General features: G+C 46.6%; 1 protein-coding gene across 1 annotated transcript in view; it reads right to left on the bottom strand.

The window, feature by feature from the left end:
* Positions 1 to 18,853, bottom strand: part of PRPF3 (pre-mRNA processing factor 3) — a 72,066-nt gene that overhangs the window by 18,454 nt on the left and 34,759 nt on the right. The window contains exons 7-11 of the mRNA XM_082275914.1: positions 18,358 to 18,524; positions 17,079 to 17,161; positions 16,848 to 16,991; positions 12,763 to 12,862; positions 669 to 782 (exon numbers count right to left, since the gene is read on the bottom strand). Of these exons, the coding sequence (XP_082132040.1) occupies positions 669 to 782; positions 12,763 to 12,862; positions 16,848 to 16,991; positions 17,079 to 17,161; positions 18,358 to 18,524 (608 nt within the window). The remainder of the gene's footprint in view (positions 1 to 668; positions 783 to 12,762; positions 12,863 to 16,847; positions 16,992 to 17,078; positions 17,162 to 18,357; positions 18,525 to 18,853) is intronic.

Raw genomic sequence — 18,853 nt, 5'->3', positions numbered from 1 at the left:
GCTACTTGGATGTTGGGCCACTGTATGTGGCAGGCTGTGGAAAAATCTTACATGTGGTATCACCATATGCAGGAGTAGTAGCAGAATATATTTTGGGGTGCAACTGCAAGTTAATCTATGCCATGTGTAAGAAATAACCTGGTAATATGACCATTTATTTTTTTTTACAAAAATCTTCATTACCCAAAATATTGTGCGTAAAAAATTGCAACTTTAAAAAACTCACAATGCTTCTTACTAAATACTTTGGAAGGTTATATTTACAATAAAGGGTGATTTGGGGTGTATTTGTACTGTCCTGGCATTTTAGGGCCTCAATAAATGAGACAGGTAGTCAGTACATCAGGATTGGGGGGGGGATGGTTGGGGGTGGGGTTTAACCCAAAGACATGTAGCAGAATACATTCTGGCCTAAATTTATAACAAAATTTGATTTTATTGGATTTCTTTTGAAACAAAATGATAAAAACCTCTTGGGTACAGTGTAGCATGACTGAGTAATTGTCATTCATAGTGCAAGAGCACTGAAAGCAGAAAATTGGTCTGGGAAGGAAGGGGGTGAAAGTGCCCAGTATTGAGGTGGTTCATGAACACCTCCAGGTTTGCATATTGAAAAAATGTAATCATTTATAGACCGGTTTTCCCAAGCATAGATCGGTGCAGCCTACCTATATACAGAGACATGGACTCCTTGTGTAATATCTTCTTTTAATTTTTTTATTTTCTTTTCTTTCCTCTGTGCTGCTGTTAGTTTTCTGGCTGCATTGGCTTCTTCGTGTGCCCTGTAAAATAAAGTGTAAGAATGATTGAAAATGTTTAGAATACAAAGCTCTAGTCCTTAAGGGAAGATCACCTAATAAAGGACCTATCCATTAGAGCAATAGACCAGAGAAAACAAAACTTCAGGTTCCATCAGTTAGTTGGCAAAACAAAACAGGACTTTTGTACTCACAGTGAAATCCTTTGTGGCCTTTTTAGCTCTGGTCATCAGTTCCAAGAAGTTAAGGTCAAGGAATCTATTTAGGCTGTATGAAAGCCCAGATGAACGTTGCATAGTTTAGGTAGATGGGACCTTTGTGTTTGTTCAGTAAGGTACAAGGCTGTGTATTTTCTGTTACTCTTAGCAACTAACCAACAAAGCATTTTCCCTTTCTTGTCCATTGTGGACACAGGATGTCCTTTACCCTCACTTGGACATATGCAAAAAAGCAAAACAAAAACACACAAGCCTGTAATGCAGCCCAGGATAATCTCACCTACTACCATCATACCTCAGTTTTATATGAAGTAGTCATAAAGAGCACGATCATAAAACCTAGAAAAGTGGGACATATGGCCCTTAGTCCTGGTTCGCTCTGGAATCACTCCACAATCCTGTGCAATTCCCATGTGAATGGGCTCAAATAACACCGCATTGCACCAAAGTAGTGCATGAGCCAATTTTAGAAACGCACTGCAACCAAACCACATGGTCGTTTTGTACCATCCGCTGCAGGCAAACGCACTGCATTTGAGGTGTCCTTAACAATGCACTGACAGCCGCTGCAGATTGCAAGAGCAGTTCGATTTGAACGTGGTGTGGGAAACGCGCATGGATTGCATATTTCCCGCACTACATTGTAGTGTAAAACCGGGGGTCAACGTACTCCAGAAAGGGTTTTTTCAGCAGTTCCAAAAAAAAAAAAAAACTGGATTTTTGACTTAAAATCCGTTTTGGTGATGTTCATTGACGGACACAGCTCCTGATTCTTTTTAACCATTGGTTATACTGCCCCTACAGGAGTAGGACCACTAGGCAGAAAAAAGCTTGACTAAGCCTATGGGCAGTCCCAGGGGGTATACACTCACTGTCAGCTATAGGCACTCAGTTTTGTTACAAGCAGTGTCAGAAGGAAGCCAACTCCACACAGGGGTGGGTGCTGTGTCTGACAATGAACATCAGAGAAATGGATTTTATGGCAAGTCAAAAAACGGAATTTTTGTAAAATCTTACCTGTAAAATTCCTTTCTCTGAGTCCTCCGACAGTCGCCGCCCCTTCATATTCATCACCAATGGGTTATGTCCTCTCATCCGTAGGAGTAGCTAGGCAATAGAATATGTTAGTACAAAGACTTTTAACATATCCCACCCCCAGGGGGTGGTCCCCTCAGTACATAACCCTCCACTTCCTGTATCCAACTCAGTTTCAGTGGAATAGCAGTAGAGAGTATATCAAAACCCCAAAAGAGGGGCGGGGGCGGCGACTGTCGGAGGACTCAGAGAAAGGAATTTTACAGGTAAGATTTTACAAAAATTCCGTTTTCTCTTACGTCCTCCGACAGTCGCCGCCCCTTCATATTCATCACCAATGGGATGTCCCAAAGCAGTGTAAACATGAGGGGTGGGAAGAACGCATCCGCGCCCAAGGCAACGCCGTCTCCCCATCAGAGAAAGGAACCTTACCAAAGGAAGGAAACCAGTTGGGCATAAGAACAAAACACTCGCTCAACAGGAGCAAGAAAACCCAGGGAAAAACAAATGTCCCAAACAGTCAAAGAACCCGTAACAAGGGTGCTAGGGAACTGCCGCACTAAGAACCTTGCGGCCAAAGGAAGCATCAGCCGATGCCTGAACATCTACATCATGATGCCTGAACATCATGAAAATGTGTACGGTCGACCAAGTCGCCGCCTTACACACCTGGGCCACAGAGGCCCCATGACGACAGGCCCAAGACGTACTCAGAGATCTGGTAGAGTGCGCCTTCACAGGTACAGGGGGAACTTTCCCCTTCAAAGCATAGGCCTGTTCAATGGTCTGTCTGATCCATTTGGCGATGGTAGAAGCCGACGCCGCCATGCCCTTCCGAGGACCTTCCGGAAGAACAAACAAGGCATCCGACTTGCGAAAAGACTCAGTCGAGTTTAAGTAGACTCTAATCGCCCGGACAACATCCAAGGAGTGAAGCAGCACCTCCGTCGGATGCTTAGGCTTCGCGCAGAGCGAAGGTAGGACAATGTCCTCATTGAGATGAAAGTCCGAAACCCTTTTTGGAAGAAAAGAAGGGTTAGGTCGCAGGACCACCTTGTCCAAATGCACAACCAGATACGGAGATTTGCAGGACAAGGCTGCCAGCTCCGACACTCGACGAGCCGAGGTGATAGCCACCAAAAAGGCGACCTTCTTGGATAACAAAGACAGCGAGATCTCCCTGATCCTTTCAAAAGGAGCACGCTGCAATACAGACAGGACTAGATTCAAGTCCCAAGGGGGAAGAGGGTCCCTCCTAGGAGGGATCAGATGACGTACCCCCCGCACAAAAGTGCTAACCAAAGCGTTAGATGCCACAGGACGTTGAAACAGAACGGCCAAAGCTGACACCTGACCCTTGATCGTAGCCAGCGCCAAACGCTGTTCAACACCCGTCTGAAGGAAGGACAACACCCTAGACACTGAATAAGTGGTAGGAGAGAAACCCCTGGATTCGCACCAGGCAAAATACGCCTTCCAAGTACGGTAGTAAACCTTCCCCGAGGAAGACTTCCTCGCATTGATCAAGGTGTGAATGACCTCAGGGGAAAGACCCCTGTTCTTCAGGACCTCGGTTTCAACAGCCAGGCCGTCAAAGCCAGCGACTGTAAAGCAGGATGGAAGATCGGTCCTTGCGACAGAAGATCTTCTCGAAGAGGCAGACGCCACGGGACGTCGATTGCCAGATTTACGAGGTCTGCGTACCAGGACCGGCGAGGCCAGTCCGGTGCCACAAGAATCACCGCAGTTGGTTCCGAGTGCAACCTGCGAAGGAACCTGGACAGCAATTGAATCGGTGGAAACGCATACATCAGTCGGTACTGATGCCACGGGGCAACCAACGCGTCCGACGCGTCTGCCCGAGGATCGCGCGTCCTTGCCACGAACCGTGGAACTTTGTCGTTCAGACGAGACGCGAACAGGTCTACCTCCGGGAGGCCCCACTTCGCGCACAACATCTGGAAGACATCCGGAATGTGAACTGCTGATATCGCCGGGACATGCGTCTCGGCCCAAGACAGAATCGCGGCCACTTCTCGAGCCGCCTGGGCACTCCTGGTGCCCCCTTGGTGATTGATGTAAGCCACCGCCGTGGCATTGTCCGTCTGCACCCTGACCGGACAGCCGTGAAGACTGTCCGTCCAACGGCGAAGACAGAGGAGTATCGCTCGCAGTTCCAGAATGTTGATCGGGAGGGAAGACTCCTCCGTCGACCAAACACCCTGGGCGGACAGAACGCCCAGAACACCACCCCAGCCCGACAGGCTGGCGTCCGTGGTGATCACCGTCCATGAAAAGGGACGAAAAGACTTGCCCCCCGACACTGAGGGGGACAGAAGCCACCACAGAAGATCCCTTCTGGTCTGAGAACTCAAGGATACCTTAGGATCCAGAGAGTGCGGTCGCCCGGCCCACTTGGACAATATCTCCGCTTGGAGACCCCGAGTGTGAAACTGGGCGAAGGGAATCGCCTCGAAAGCCGAGACCATCAATCCCAGACACCGCATGCACGTCCGAATGGACGAGAACTGATTGTCCCTGAGGGACCTGACTCCCTCCTGAAGAGTCCTGAGTTTGTCGTCCGGTAGGAAGACCTTCGCCTGGACAGAGTCCAGAATCATTCCCAGGTATGGGAGGCGGACTGACGGGCACAATGTTGATTTTGGGAAATTGATCGTCCAACCAAACTCTTGCAGAGTCTGCAACGTGACGGACAGATCCTTCACCAGACCTTGGTTGGTCGCAGACCGAACCAGAATATCGTCCAGATATCCCAGGACCGATATGCCCTGGGCTCTTAACAAGGCCAGAACCGGAGCCAGCACTTTGGTGAACACCCTCGGAGCCGAGGCGAGACCGAAAGGCAAAGCCACAAATTGGTAATGATCCTCCGCTATGGCGAATCGAAGGTACCTCCGGTGACCCTCGAAGACGGGGATGTGAAGATACGCATCCTTCAAGTCGATGGAAGCCATGAATTCCCCCGGAACCAGGGCAGCCACCACCGATCGCAGGGATTCCATGCGGAACTTGCGCACCCGCACAAAGCGGTTTAGCGCCTTCAAGTCCAGAATCGGACGTACCTTGCCCTCTTTTCTGGGCACGGTGAACAGATTGGAATAGAACCCCCGAAATCTGTCCCGATGAGGCACCGGGACTACCACTCCCTGAGCCGTCAGGTCCTGCACCGCTAGGCGCAGGTCCCGCAAACGCTCCGGGGACAACAAAAGATTTGAGGGAAAAAATCTGCTCTTCGGCCGAGAGAGAAACTCGATCTTGTAGCCAGAGCGAACGATTTCCTGAACCCACCTGTCCCGAACCCGGGACAGCCATGGCCGAGAGAAACCGAGCAAGCGTCCCCCCACCCCAGACTCGGGTGAGGGCGCCCCTTCAGGCCGCACTGTTGTGTGCCGCAGAACCGGATTGGCCGGACTTTTGCTTACCTGCCCACGGCTTCTTGTGGGAGCCTTGACCCTTTGACGGCTTGCCCCTATAGTGTGACCGAAAGGCACGAAAGGACCCCTGATGGGGTCGAAAGGAAGCATGCTTCTTACCAGGAGCCGCCTTGGGCTCGTGGGATTGAGGCAAGAGCGTGCTCTTGCCACCCGTGACTCCCTTAATCAGTGCATCTAAGGATTCGCCAAAAAGGCGAGAACCATCATAAGGCAGATTGGCCAAAGTCTTACGGGAAGATTGATCCACAGACCAACACTTCAACCAAACCAGGCGGCGATTTAACACCGCCACACTGTGTACACGTGCAGCCAACGGAACCATATCCAGGTCCGCAGCGCACAAATACATGACACCCTGGTGGATTTGATCCACCATATCCAAGGTCGCCTGGGGGGCAGAATCAGCCACCAGGACCCGCCTAAGCACCTGCGTCCAGCTAGCGGCCGTCTGGGCCGCCATAAGAGAAGCAAATAAGGCTTTTAACATAGAACCCATAATAGAATAGGTGTGACGGGCAAGAGATTCCATTCTCTTGTCCGTGGCATCCCGGAACACCGGGGTGTCTTCAGCCGGAATCGCAGTGGATTTGATCAAAACCGCTATCCCATGATCCACCGGCGGTGGAATACACCAGCGCTCATCAGTAGCAGGCGTAAAGGGATAGCGTAGCTTAAACCTACTAGGTACAGCAAATGGTTTGCGTACATCACGCCACTGCGTTTTGGAAATCATCAGTGCAGGGGTACACCTGCGACGCTTTGCGCCTTTTCTGCGTTCCATAAGCCGCTAAGGCAGCTGGAGGACATGATTCCTCCTCTAACCGCAGTGTTTGCTTGATAGAAGCAACCAATTCATCCATGAGTGCAAGCTCTTCAGACGAGCCAGGGGGAGAAATATCAACCCCCTCCACCTCAGCCTCCATCTCTGACCCGATAAGGTCCAGGGAGGAACGGGACCCCGATAAGGAGACCCCAGCCACAGCAGCCCCAGCACCATCACCCTCTGATCAGAGGAAATTGACACCCTGGGCCTTTTGTGGATTGAGCAGCCACCAGCTTTTGCACCTGAGTCGCAAGGCTAGCCACCATCGCAGCCAAATCCCCCCCGGGGGGGGAAAGTGCAGACCCCTGGCTTCCCACTAAGGCTGTAGGAAATTCGTTTTCCTGAGAATCCATGCCCCTGTAGCAGAAAAATAAATGGGTGACCGCCCCTTTAAGAGAGCGCTGCGATCGTAGCCCACTTCACACAAAAACCCCCCACACAAGGGACCCCCACAGGGACAATGAGCCAAGGCAGGACACAGGGAATAGAGGGAAATGAACCTGGAGATCGCTGCTGCTGCTGCGGTGCTTCTGAAGGAAAGGAAAGTGCTGGTATACAGGGCGCTCTATTAAAGCCTATGGAGGCTACAAGAAAATGGCCGCCATGCATGTAAAACATGCGGCCGGAGCGATCGCAGCCAAAATGGCGCCGCTTGGCGCCGAAACCGCCGCTCCCACACCCCATGAGGGTGAAGTATAAAAACACACCAATTGCCCAGCAAAAGGAATAAACATGTTAAACCGCCGCAGCGGCGCTGTAATGTGCCCCAAGCATGAGAAACTCAAGCCCCACAGCACACAGCCGTTCACATACAAACTGACACAGAGTGCAGCACAACCCCCCCTCCTGCAGCCCACAGCATGCAATACGAGGGATAGGGAGACAGTAACATTGTGAACACAGGGTAAGGTAACACAGTCCCAGACTGACACCCCCCAGACAGACAGGTCCCCACATACATACACTTACCTCTTACATGGCGTGAGGAACCCGCACAGGCGAACAAACCGCTGAACATGAGGCAGGGAGAGTCGCATCTAGGACGCATCAGAAGGTGGGTTGAGAAACCGCACAGCGTCCGGTGAGGTAGCCACCTCACCTGGCATCCCTGCACGGAACAGGGATGGGTCGTTCAGATAACTCAGGAGCGATACCTGACTGAACGCTCGATGGCGGGCTGAGAAACCACCGACCCACAGCCTGCTACCAGGGGGGTCAGCCCGAGACGCAGCCCGCATGATCCTCTTCTTCCGAAGAACTAACGCTGATAAAATAACAGCTAACAAGAAAGAGAGAAAAAACTCAAATAAAATCCAAAAGAAAGGAAAGAGAGCTGAGACAAGGTGTCCCAGCACAGAAACATCCAGCCACTCCTGACAGCTAGACAAATGAAACTGAGTTGGATACAGGAAGTGGAGGGTTATGTACTGAGGGGACCACCCCCTGGGGGTGGGATATGTTAAAAGTCTTTGTACTAACATATTCTATTGCCTAGCTACTCCTACGGATGAGAGGACATAACCCATTGGTGATGAATATGAAGGGGCGGCGACTGTCGGAGGACGTAAGAGAAATCCCATTTTCTCTTTCGTTCATTGACGGACACAGCTCCTGATTCTTCTTAACCATCGCGACGTCCCAAAGCAGTGTTAAACATGAGGGGTTGGAAAACATCAGAAAAAAATTCCCAAGGCTACCCATAGCCAACCAGTTAACATAGAACTCAAACAACTGGAGCTCTCCTGGGGGAAAAAAAAATAAAAATACACCCTCAAAGAGGACCAGGTCCTCTAAACAGCAGCCAGCAAATCCTTGCGGCCATAAGAAGCATCTGCAGATGCCAACACATCCACTTTTCAAAACATTTTTAAGTGTGCACGAACGACCAGGTGGGCGCCTTGCAAACCTGTGTCACTGACGCTTGATGAAGGAAAGCCCAGGAGACACTAAGCACCCTAGTAGAATGCTCCTTGACAGGAAAAGGAATAGGCTTGAACCACTGTCTCACCCATCTGGAAATGGTCGCAGAAGAAGCGGCAACCCTTTGTGAGGTCCGTCCGTGAGCACAAATAGAGAGTCTGACTTCCTAAAAGACTCCGTAGCTTCCAGGTAAACCCTAATTGCCTGGACCACATATGTAAGGCAATTTCCTTCAGATGATTAGCCTGGGACACAGGGAAAGCAACACAATGTCTTCATTCAAATGATAGTCAGAGGCAACCTTTGGAAGGAATGACAGACAGGGGCGAGAGTGTAAAGTTTACCCTGTGGAAGAAACTCTCCCAAAGTTGTGTCTAGGACTAGAAGATATTCCAAATAAGTCAGTTCCAATGTCAATTTCTGAAGGTTTAGGATCTATCTGAAGCACTGTAATGTCTAGACAGTCAAAGATACGTTTCTCCAATAGAGCCTAGGCCAATACAACCAAAGGATGTCTATGTATTCTTCAAAGGGGAGGCCATGAGAATGCAGCAGGGGTAATGCTGGCCCTAGCACATTGGCAATGACCCAAAGTGCAGACAAGAAAATGTGGATATTTAGGTATGTGCTCTTGATGTCCACCAGAAGCCAGAAAGTCTGCCTGGTGAAAGGAGGCAACAACAGACTTGGTAGATCCCATCTAGAATTTCTGTGCTCAAATGAAGACATACAGAGCTTTAAGATGAAATATGAGACAGCTGCCCCTATGGCTTTGGGAACAGAAAATGTTGGAAGGAAAATCCTTGAAACCATTTTGCCATTGGAAAAATCACCCCTTGGTTCAGACGACATGAAAAGGCTCGATGGAGATCTGCTAATCTGTGTAGTGACATAAGAAAGTTACGTGTGAAAAACCAATGAGTGGGCAGACAAATGAAGCTCCAGTTTGTAATCCTGGGGTAGCACCTTCTGTGGCCACATATATAACAAAAAAAAAAAAAAAAATCAGTGCAAAACCAAATATGTGATATAACACTCAAAATAGGTAAAAACACTGTGCGTGAATAATGTACTGAAAAGGTGCTTGAATATCACTGTGCATAAAACAAATATAGCCGGCAGCAAACACCAATCGTGTTCACATCCCACAATAAATCAAAATAAATACAAAAAATGTGCTGCGCCAGACGTGCACCAATAAACATAAATGATGTTAATATAATCAATATCTGAAGTCCATACAAGCTGTGATTGTGCTCAAAATCCAATAAATGTGCATTAGTGTCCAAGTGTCCAAATCAGAAATGCATTCTGGTGAAAAGTGCACACCAATCTGTGAAATCCCTCCACCTGCTAGATTGGCCTCTCACCTCCAAACAAGACCCAGACGGGCCAGCAAAAGCATATACTGAGGATATCAGACTCCTGGAAAGACACTCCAGCCTCTCACCTCCGGAGGTCTCAAGACACGGGACATGCGATGCAAAATATAAAAAGGGAAAATATAGTGCTCTCCATTTCAACAATCAGGCTTTATTGAGGAAAATAGAAGTTTACTCACATGTACAGGGCACTTCACCGTGCCTTCTGTTATGGCAATAATAGCGTGTGTCACTCGAGAGATGTTCGGCGTCGGTCACGCAAGCTCCGCCCCCTATACGCGTTACGACGAGCGTATGGCTCCAACGTCTTCCTCGGTAGGGGTGGCTTGTGCGTGCCAAGCCTCTCTTTAAATAAGTATGCCTAGAGGTATTAAATACTTTGCATATTTTATGAGTATTTAATATTTTATGATTGTAGCGTGATATATATATTTTAGATGTTTTTATATAAATATATGTATTTTAATATTTGGCATTGTTATGTTTTAAATTATATATAGCACTAGAGAGATGTGGGCGATGACACGCGATCTCCGAGTTGATTAATATATGTGCATTGCACCGCTAATCGAATAAAACTGCCCCATTAGCATTATTAACCAGTGACACCGAAGAGGAAGTGCCTGTATCTTCGGTTCTGGTGTCCAGTGTAGTGCTAGAAACAATGGGAGGAGCAGAGGTCCACTAACCAATCCACCTCTAGGCATACTTATTTAAAGAGAGGCATGGCACGCACAAGCCACCCCTACCGAGGAAGACGTTGGAGCCATACGCTCGTCGTAACGCGCATAGGGGGGCGGAGCTTGCGTGACCGACGCAGAACATCTCTCGAGTGACACACGCTATTATTGCCATAACAGAAGGCACGGTGAAGTGCCCTGTACATGTGAGTAAACTTCTATTTTCCTCAATAAAGCCTGATTGTTGAAACGGAGAGCACTATATTTTCCCTTTTATATTTTGCATCGCATGTCCCGTGTCTTGAGACCAGTATATGCTTTTGCTGGCCCGTCTGGGTCCTGTTTGGAGGTGAGAGGCCAATCTAGCAGGTGGAGGGATTTCACAGATTGTTGTGCACTTTTCACCAGAATGCATTTCTGATTTGGACACTTGGACACTAATGCACATTTATTGGATTTTGAGCACAATCACAGCTTGTATGGACTTCAGATATTGATTATATTAACATCATTTATGTTTATTGGTGCACGTCTGGCGCAGCACATTTTCTGTGGCCACATGTCTGAGATGCAAGCTGCCCCAAAAGTGTCCACAAAGATTCAACTTTGAGATGACATAACCACCAGCAGTCTTTCACAAATGATGTTTAAAAGTGCAGTCATTTATTCTGTGTGTTCTAAAGAGCAGCTAATGCCAGCGAGAACACCGCTCTAGAGGGCTTCCACAAGCTCATTATTTGGGCTCTTAAAGACCGGTGCATACTATACTAGTATGGCAGTAGCTTTGTTAAGGTGGAACCACCTCCTCTCACTCCCTGTAACAGGGTGACTGTTCATTTTACAGTAAAAGCCAACAGCAGCGTTGTCGACATGGTGAGGGTAATCTAAGACTATCATGGAAGTTCTACATGGACTTTTTTTTTCAAATATTTTATTTAAAAAGGAGAAACGGTAGGCAAGACAACCATAAAGCACACGTCAATAAAGTACAACAAGAAACAGTACTGAGACAAGAACCGAGCATCAAAATATATCATTGGGTCAGTTAACAGTTCAGTGCGTATCGTAACTAGCTAGCCCACCCCTGTAAACAGGGGAAGGCCCACCGTATTCCCACAGACCCTTCATTGGCTAAACACCATATGGAACATATAGACAACTTGTAACCGGAAAAGAGAACCCTCCCGACCGTCACTCCCTAATTTAAACAAGAGGTGGGAAAGGGAGAGCAAGGAGAAGGTAGTGGGTAGGACAGAACAGGAAGAGTGGATGGAGAAAGAAACAGAGAGAGAGAGAGAAAAAAAGGGGGGGGGGGGAAGGAGGAGGGAAAACCCCCCCGCATGGATCATCCCTCCGGTGGCAACCGGCCCAGAATTAGTCGCACATCAGCGATTTCCCCTTGTCAGAAAGCACAAAGACGTTCCAGTACCCCCAGATCCTTTCATAGCGGTCCCTGCGGTGCTGCTTCGTAAGGGTAAGATCCTCCATACTGTTAATGTCTTCCATCCTGTGCATGCAGTCTTTAATCATCGGCACCCTAGTTGACTTCCAAAGCATCGGGATGCAAGCTTTTGCTGCGCACAGTACATGGGGAATAATCGATTTCTTGCTTTTAGAAATCGGCATAGGAGATACTTGGAGAAGGAAGAATTCCGGAGTGTCTGGGACAACCCGGTCCGAAAGTTCCCCCAAAAGAGACCGGACATCCTTCCAAAATGTCTGAAGGCGGGGACAAGACCAAAAAATGTGGAGCATTGTGCCCTCCTCCTCTTGACACCTCCAACAGACGTCCTTCGTGTCCGGAAAAATGTTGTGCAACACCGAGGGCACCCTATACCAGCTCTACATGGACTTTAAGTGACTTAAAAAATAAAGCCTAATCCCAGATAAAACTTTTAAGAACTTCTAGAAAGTATTTTTTTTTTCTTTTTGAAAAGAGGTTAATCCAGAATAGTAAAAGATAACAGATAAAAACACCCACACCAGTGCAACATGGTTTCTACCAACCCCTCTGCTACATAGTTCCAGTTAAGGTAACATGCTGTGACTACACATTACAGTTCTGTAATGTGTAGTTGCTATGAATCATCTAGTGCAGGGGTCTCAAATCTGTGGCCTGAGGGCCAGATGTGGCCCTTTGCTAGTCTTTATCCAGCCCTTGGGGCACGATTCCTCCCACTGACACCAACAATGGAGCACTATTTCTTCCACCCATACCAATGATGGGATACTATTCCTCCTACTAATAAAGGGCACCACCTCTCCTCCTATTAACCACCAACCCTGAGGCTATTTTTATTGTCACGGATGCCGGGCCCAGGGACATTTTCTGCCCCGCTGGGCACAATCCGGCCCGGCCCTCCTAAAATCTGAAGGACAATAAACTGGCACTTTGTTTGAAGAGATTGGAGACCTCTGATCTAGCGTATTGATTAATTTTGGTTTGGAAGGCCCTAAACAAGAAACAGAAAGAAGACGTATGTTTACTTACTTCTGTCGCTTTGCCATCTGTGCTCGGACATGGGCTTCTATTTTTGTAGGGTCTTGGACAGCTTCAGTTCCCAGAACTCGCATTAGATTAGATATTCTTACTGGGAAAAAAAAAAACAAAAAAAACAAACCATATATGTGTGCACAAATAACAATTGCCGCCATAATGTGCCCAAACCCCTATTATTGTGTACAACAAAATACCAAGAGAAAGATGGGGCTTTGTATGGACAATTGGAGAGAGGATGATCACTATTATCACACCATATAATTAATTGAAATTGCTCTCTTTATTGAACAGACATACCGTATTTTCCGGCATATAAGACGACTGGGAGTATAAGACGACCCCCCTAATTTATAAGTTAAAACATAGGTTTTGGGCTATACTCGCCGTGTAAGACTACCCCCCTTCCGAAGCAAGGCAACACCATTGAAAAACATCAGATTTCTCGTAGATCTCCAAGGTACCCTAGTACTGCAATACATGTAATCTCTCATAATATCTCCAAGGTACCCTAAGTATTACCAGTAGATGTAATCTCAAGACGCTGGCTGTGTGGGAATCCTGTACCGCTATACCGTATGTACCGTAGCTTCAGCTACATACAGTGTACCACGCTGAGCCAATCACAGTGAGCGATGTATTCTATTATTGAATGCAAAGCCTGCTTGGATTGGCAGAGTCAGAGAGGCGGGCTGATGTTACTCCGGCAATCTGAGCAGGCCTTGCATTCAATAATAGAATACATCGCTCTCCCTGATTGGTTAAGCGCGGTACACTGTATGTAGCCGAAGCTACGGTACATACGGTATACCGGTACAGGATTCCCACACAGCCAGCGTCTTGAGAGATTACATCTACTGGTAATACTTATACTTAGGTTACCTTGGAGATATTATACTCGGCGTTTAAGACCACCCTTTTTTGGGGGATTTTTTGAGGTCAAAAGTAGTCTTATATGCCAAAAAATACAATATATATAATATAAAAAGACAAAAAACAAAATATACTATAACTACATAGAAAGACTGGATAAAAGAAAAATGCATATGTAGAAATATGTTCCCATGGGGAATGCTAATACAGTGTATCTCATTAGATGTTACAGTCTCTAGGTAGCATGGTCTAGGGTCCCCTGCAAGCCGACGCGTTTCACAACAGGGCTTCCTCAGGGCCAGAGAGACCAAGGCAGACCGATATTTCCAGCTGCGGTAGAGACCTTGGCAGACACATGCGTTGAGGGGCAGATCAGTGCAAGAGGTTATATGCAATAGAATAACTGCAAATATGTAGATTTTGAGGGAGAATTCACAGTCAGTAGCCTCTCAAAATTATTACAGGAATCCCAAGATTACAGGCACTAGATACGTTCCTCGTCTAATATTACATCAACGTAAATGGGGTCTCTGTTAGAACCACTGTATACCTTCCTGCCATCTTGGGACCTCCCCACGGTGGTTGAATATGCCAGGGCCCGGTTGCAAGTGTGACCTTTGTGATCCTGGTAGTTTTTATTTTTTGGTATGTTAATTATATTATTTTTTATTATTTTATTCAGTTTTTTTTACAATGTCACTGACTATGACTCTGTCCATACAGAAAAGGAAGGAGCTGGTAAATTACATATTTACTGACCCCTTCCTGGTTCTCTATTGTGACACATCCCCTGCAGCAGCCGGCAGGAGAGGGGAGGGAGCACACAGGGGCCCAGAGACAGCAGAACACAAGTGAACTGGATAGGAGGAGCGGCGGGGGCAGCATACAGAAGACCCAATCTTCTCCATTTTCCTCCTGCAGCTACAGGAGGAAAGAGGACAGCGATTTCTCTACATGCTGCCCCTCCTTTCTAGGTCTACAGGGGAGCCACACAGGCCCCCTGGAGCAAGGGGCCCGGTTGCAATTGGAAACCCTGCAACCCCTGTAGTTATGCCTCTGACACAAAGGGAGCAGGATTCGGAGCTGCCCCCGCATCACTGACTGTGATTGACAACAGCAGAAGCCAATGTATCTGAGCCAGTGAGGAGGGAAGAGAGCCCTTGGCTCCCCTGCACTACGCTGGATAAAGATCAGGCTTAGGTATGTATTTCAGGGGGGTGCATGCAGAAGCTATTTTTTTTACCGTACTGTATAGAATGCATAGAACCTTCTGTCTTTACAACCACTTTAAACTAAAGATAAAATATCATGAAGGAAAATATCTGCGGGAAGCATCAGGCAGGATCTACTCTTGTGCAATTTTCAGGGCCGGGACAGTGCTGTTTGCTGTGAAAATGAGCAGATTTAAAGTGGAAGAAAAGCCTAACTACAACAACAACTATTAAAAATGTTCCCTCCTCCTACCTATCCTGTACACAACACAGATCTGGGTACTTACACATTTTTAATTAGTTCCTGCATTTCTGTGTAGGGGAGTGCTTGAAAATGGCTCTTAATTCCATGATATCACACATAGGCTTCTAAAGACCAGTCATTATTGACACGTCCTCCACTCCCCTGCAGCAGCCAGTTATTGACATGGGGGAGGCTTGAGCTGAAGGATCAGGTCTTTCTTCCAACCTTGTTGCATCAGAATTAGTATGTGGTTCTGGAGTCTGACAACTTCAACTTGCATTAAAGGCTTTTCTAACTGACGCTTTGTTTAAAATGTATGTTTCAGGGGTGCCCCAAGACCTGAAAGTTATTTAAGAGCTCCTCCATGTTAAGAAGGTTGAGAAAGGCTGCTACAGTAAGCAACGACATTACTCCCTGTGACATCATAACCAGGCTTTTAAAACTCTTGCGGGGCAGCTACTGGGTGCTTGGTTAATAGGAGTTCTGATCTCCTAAAGCCTGCCAGGAAAATGACACTTCCATGAGTATTGATCTCCCCTGCAGATCTTACAGTTTTCTCCCTCTGACCTCACATTTCTTTTGTTTCCTACAGGGATAGGAGGATAAGATAAGAGCAAAGAACCATCAAGCGCTGTGGAGGATGATCCAAGAGATCAACATTTCCTGAAGTGACAGTTTAATAGTAGATTTAGGGAGACAAGAACTTACAAAATGGAGAGGAATTTGGCACCTAGAAAAGCATTATGGCAGGTAAAAATGGTTGTAAGCAAAAATTTTTCAAAACTGTATCTTCACCTTTCAGGGCATGTCACCTCCCATCCACTCCTCCTCCCCTCTGCAGCAGGGCATTTTTATTTTTTTTAACAAAGCACTGGGCCACTTCCCATACACGTCATTTGACTAGGTGAATGATGCGCACGTCACCCGCTCCGCCTCCTGGGATATGTACCCAACATATCCCAGGAGGCATAGTCCTTCACTCGGAAAAATGGAGGGGGATGGGGCCAGGTGGCAAGTAATCAGGAAACTGCCAGCTTAACCTGAAAGAGACAACAGCGTAGTGCCGGGTCACACTTGTGCGATGCGGGAAGGCTGCAAATTCGCAGCCTGTTCCCGCATCGCAAACGCACATCTGGCAGTTCACACTGCCATATGCGATACGCAGGGGGTGTCAATGAAATGTTAACGACACCCCCAGTTTGATCGCATATCGCAGTGCGATCTGACAGTTCGCACAGGATCGGATCGCACAAGTGTCATGTGTGTGTTTGGTGCAAAGTGTATGGCTGAATTTGCATCCGCACCTCCGATCGCATGTAATGAAGGAGCTGTGTGCTCCGAATTACATGCGATCGGCGCACTCGCAGAAATGTGAACCGGCCCTTACTGATGAAGTCAAAGAATGGGTCAGCATAGGATAAAGGGGGCAAAAAAGAAGCAGATCTCAGCAGAACACTAGATCCGCTAGGTGGGTGGGTATCTTAAATGTGCTGGTAAGAGGGGGTAAAAAAAAATAAATAAATAAATAAAAAAAAAAAAAAAAAAAAAAAAAGAAGGGGGGTATGGTAGGGAGCGTGAATATCTGCTTTAAGTGGGTGTAAAGAAATTATAGTATCCACTACTTAAATTACATTTATAAAAAATAAAAAAACACCACACAACTGTTCACAGAATTTTATAAAAAAAAAAATACATAATATGGATTGGCAGTATCCACACAAAGCAGCTCATAAATCTACACTGCCACTTACCTTTGGGTTCTGGTGGAGGCATAAGTCCTAATCTTACTTTCTCCTGCAACTCCTTCTGCGCCTCCCTCCTCGTCTGACGCCGCAATTTCTTTTGTTCTTTTTGGGTAAGGTAAATCCCGAGTGTCACTGGAGCATCTTTGTCAACTGAGATAATGACACAGAGTGTATTAGGATACAGATAATCATCCTAGAGCAACTTCACATCTGGGGAAAGCTGGGCAATGTCTGTACCTGGTGGGTTAAGCTGTGCTGGGTGTTCCACAAGATTTGTGATTCCATGAAATTCTTCCCGCTCTGCTAACGCCTCTACTCTCCTAAAGTAAAACAATTAAAAGAACAATAAATACCTACATTTTCATTTGTTACCCACCTCAAGGTCTTTACTGCAAAACAGAAATGGTGGAACCCTTCTTAAAATGATTCTACTGCTTAAAGCAATCCTGTTGTGGAAAATTATAGAGCAGTAATAGACCTGGCATAATATTCAGTAGAAGTAATCTTAGAGAAAACGGTCAGACTGCAGACACGCAAGGGAAGACAATCAGTTTACAAGAAAAGTGATGAACAATGAAAAAAAGTAGGATAGGACAAAATAAATCAAAACCATTTAAACTACAAGAAGTGTAAAGAATTTTCTGATGCTGAGAGCTTGAGTAAGCACCAAAACCTGAAGCCAGTACTGTAGGTGCTGAAAGTTCTCAAGTTCAACACCATGGATTAAAGCCAGCCATAGACAGTTCAAATTGTGACTGGTTCAGTAGGAACCAGCCAAGATTAGAACCCTGTATGGGCAGGGCTGAATGTGTCAAAGTTGATTGATCAACTTGTGTACAACCAGCCTGCCAGATTTTACATGCAAATTTTGCTAGTGGCTGTTATAGCAATTGGCACTGTGTTCTGTTCTTCACCACCCAACAGTGAGAACACAATGGCTCTGCAGGAGGGATTCCCCTGCAAACACTGTGTAGATGGGGGAATCTAGCGATTTTATCTCCTGCAGCCAATCCCTCTGTCTATGGCGGACACTGTAGACTTCCCCTCCAGCTGTGCCAACCATTCAGAGAGGTCTATGAACGGAAGGCTACAAGTCCCATTTGCCATTTTACTAATGTTGGCAAATGTATTCATTTTTTGCAAAAGGTAAACTACGCCTTAGAACAAGTAAGTAGTTCAAAAGATAGGACTACGTGCTTCACACTAATGCCCCATACACACGTGCAGATTATCTGCAGACTTTTGTCTGCAAACTTACCATTTCTATGTAGTGCAAGGGCCTGCCGGATTGCATACAAATTGAAAGTGTTTAGGTTTGACCTCATATTATATGGTTTTGGTAAGTCTGCAGATAATCTGCACGTGTGTATGGGGCATTACTCCAACTTAGTAACCTAATTGTATTGAAGCCAAATGATTTGCATGAACTGGGAACTGCGTTCAGGAGTTTAGCAATGGCAGTACGTGTAGGTCAATACAACATAAGATCTTTAAAGTCTTTGTACCAATCACTTACAGTTCACTGCCAGTGGGAAGGATGAACGAGTCCCACCACTCAATCTCTGGGATTTCTCCTTCTTTCAGCTCCTTTTTGGGTGCGATAAGAGCTAATCTGGTGGAAGTCTGGATGCCGGTTTTCTTGGCAGCCTGGGAGATTTCCGCCTGTAGTTTTTCCAGCTGAGCCTGTTTGACACAAACAATTTTTTAACCAATCAATCACATTAAAATTATCTGATTAAACACTGCAGAAATTTTTACACTGCTACTGCTAAATGATTAGCCAGCTCTGCCTGATCACACACCTCAGAGGGAGCCTAGAGAATCATCCTCAAAGGGAAAATTAAAACAGAACTCAGCAACTAAAATATTAACTAAAATATTGTTTTTCATTTTCGGGGAAAAACCTGTCAGGGGTTATTGCTATTTGTGTACCTGTTGAGGAGACTTCCTCTCTATATGCCCCGATGACCATTATTACTGGAAAAAATGTAACTTCTCACTACTATCACCCA

This window comes from Pelophylax lessonae (genome assembly GCF_965119305.1).
Source record: "Pelophylax lessonae genome assembly, chromosome: 13".
In the NCBI taxonomy this organism is placed as follows: Eukaryota; Metazoa; Chordata; class Amphibia; order Anura; family Ranidae; genus Pelophylax; species Pelophylax lessonae.
The sequence above is the reverse complement of the archived record's forward strand: the minus strand, read 5'-3'. Positions and strand labels throughout refer to the sequence as shown.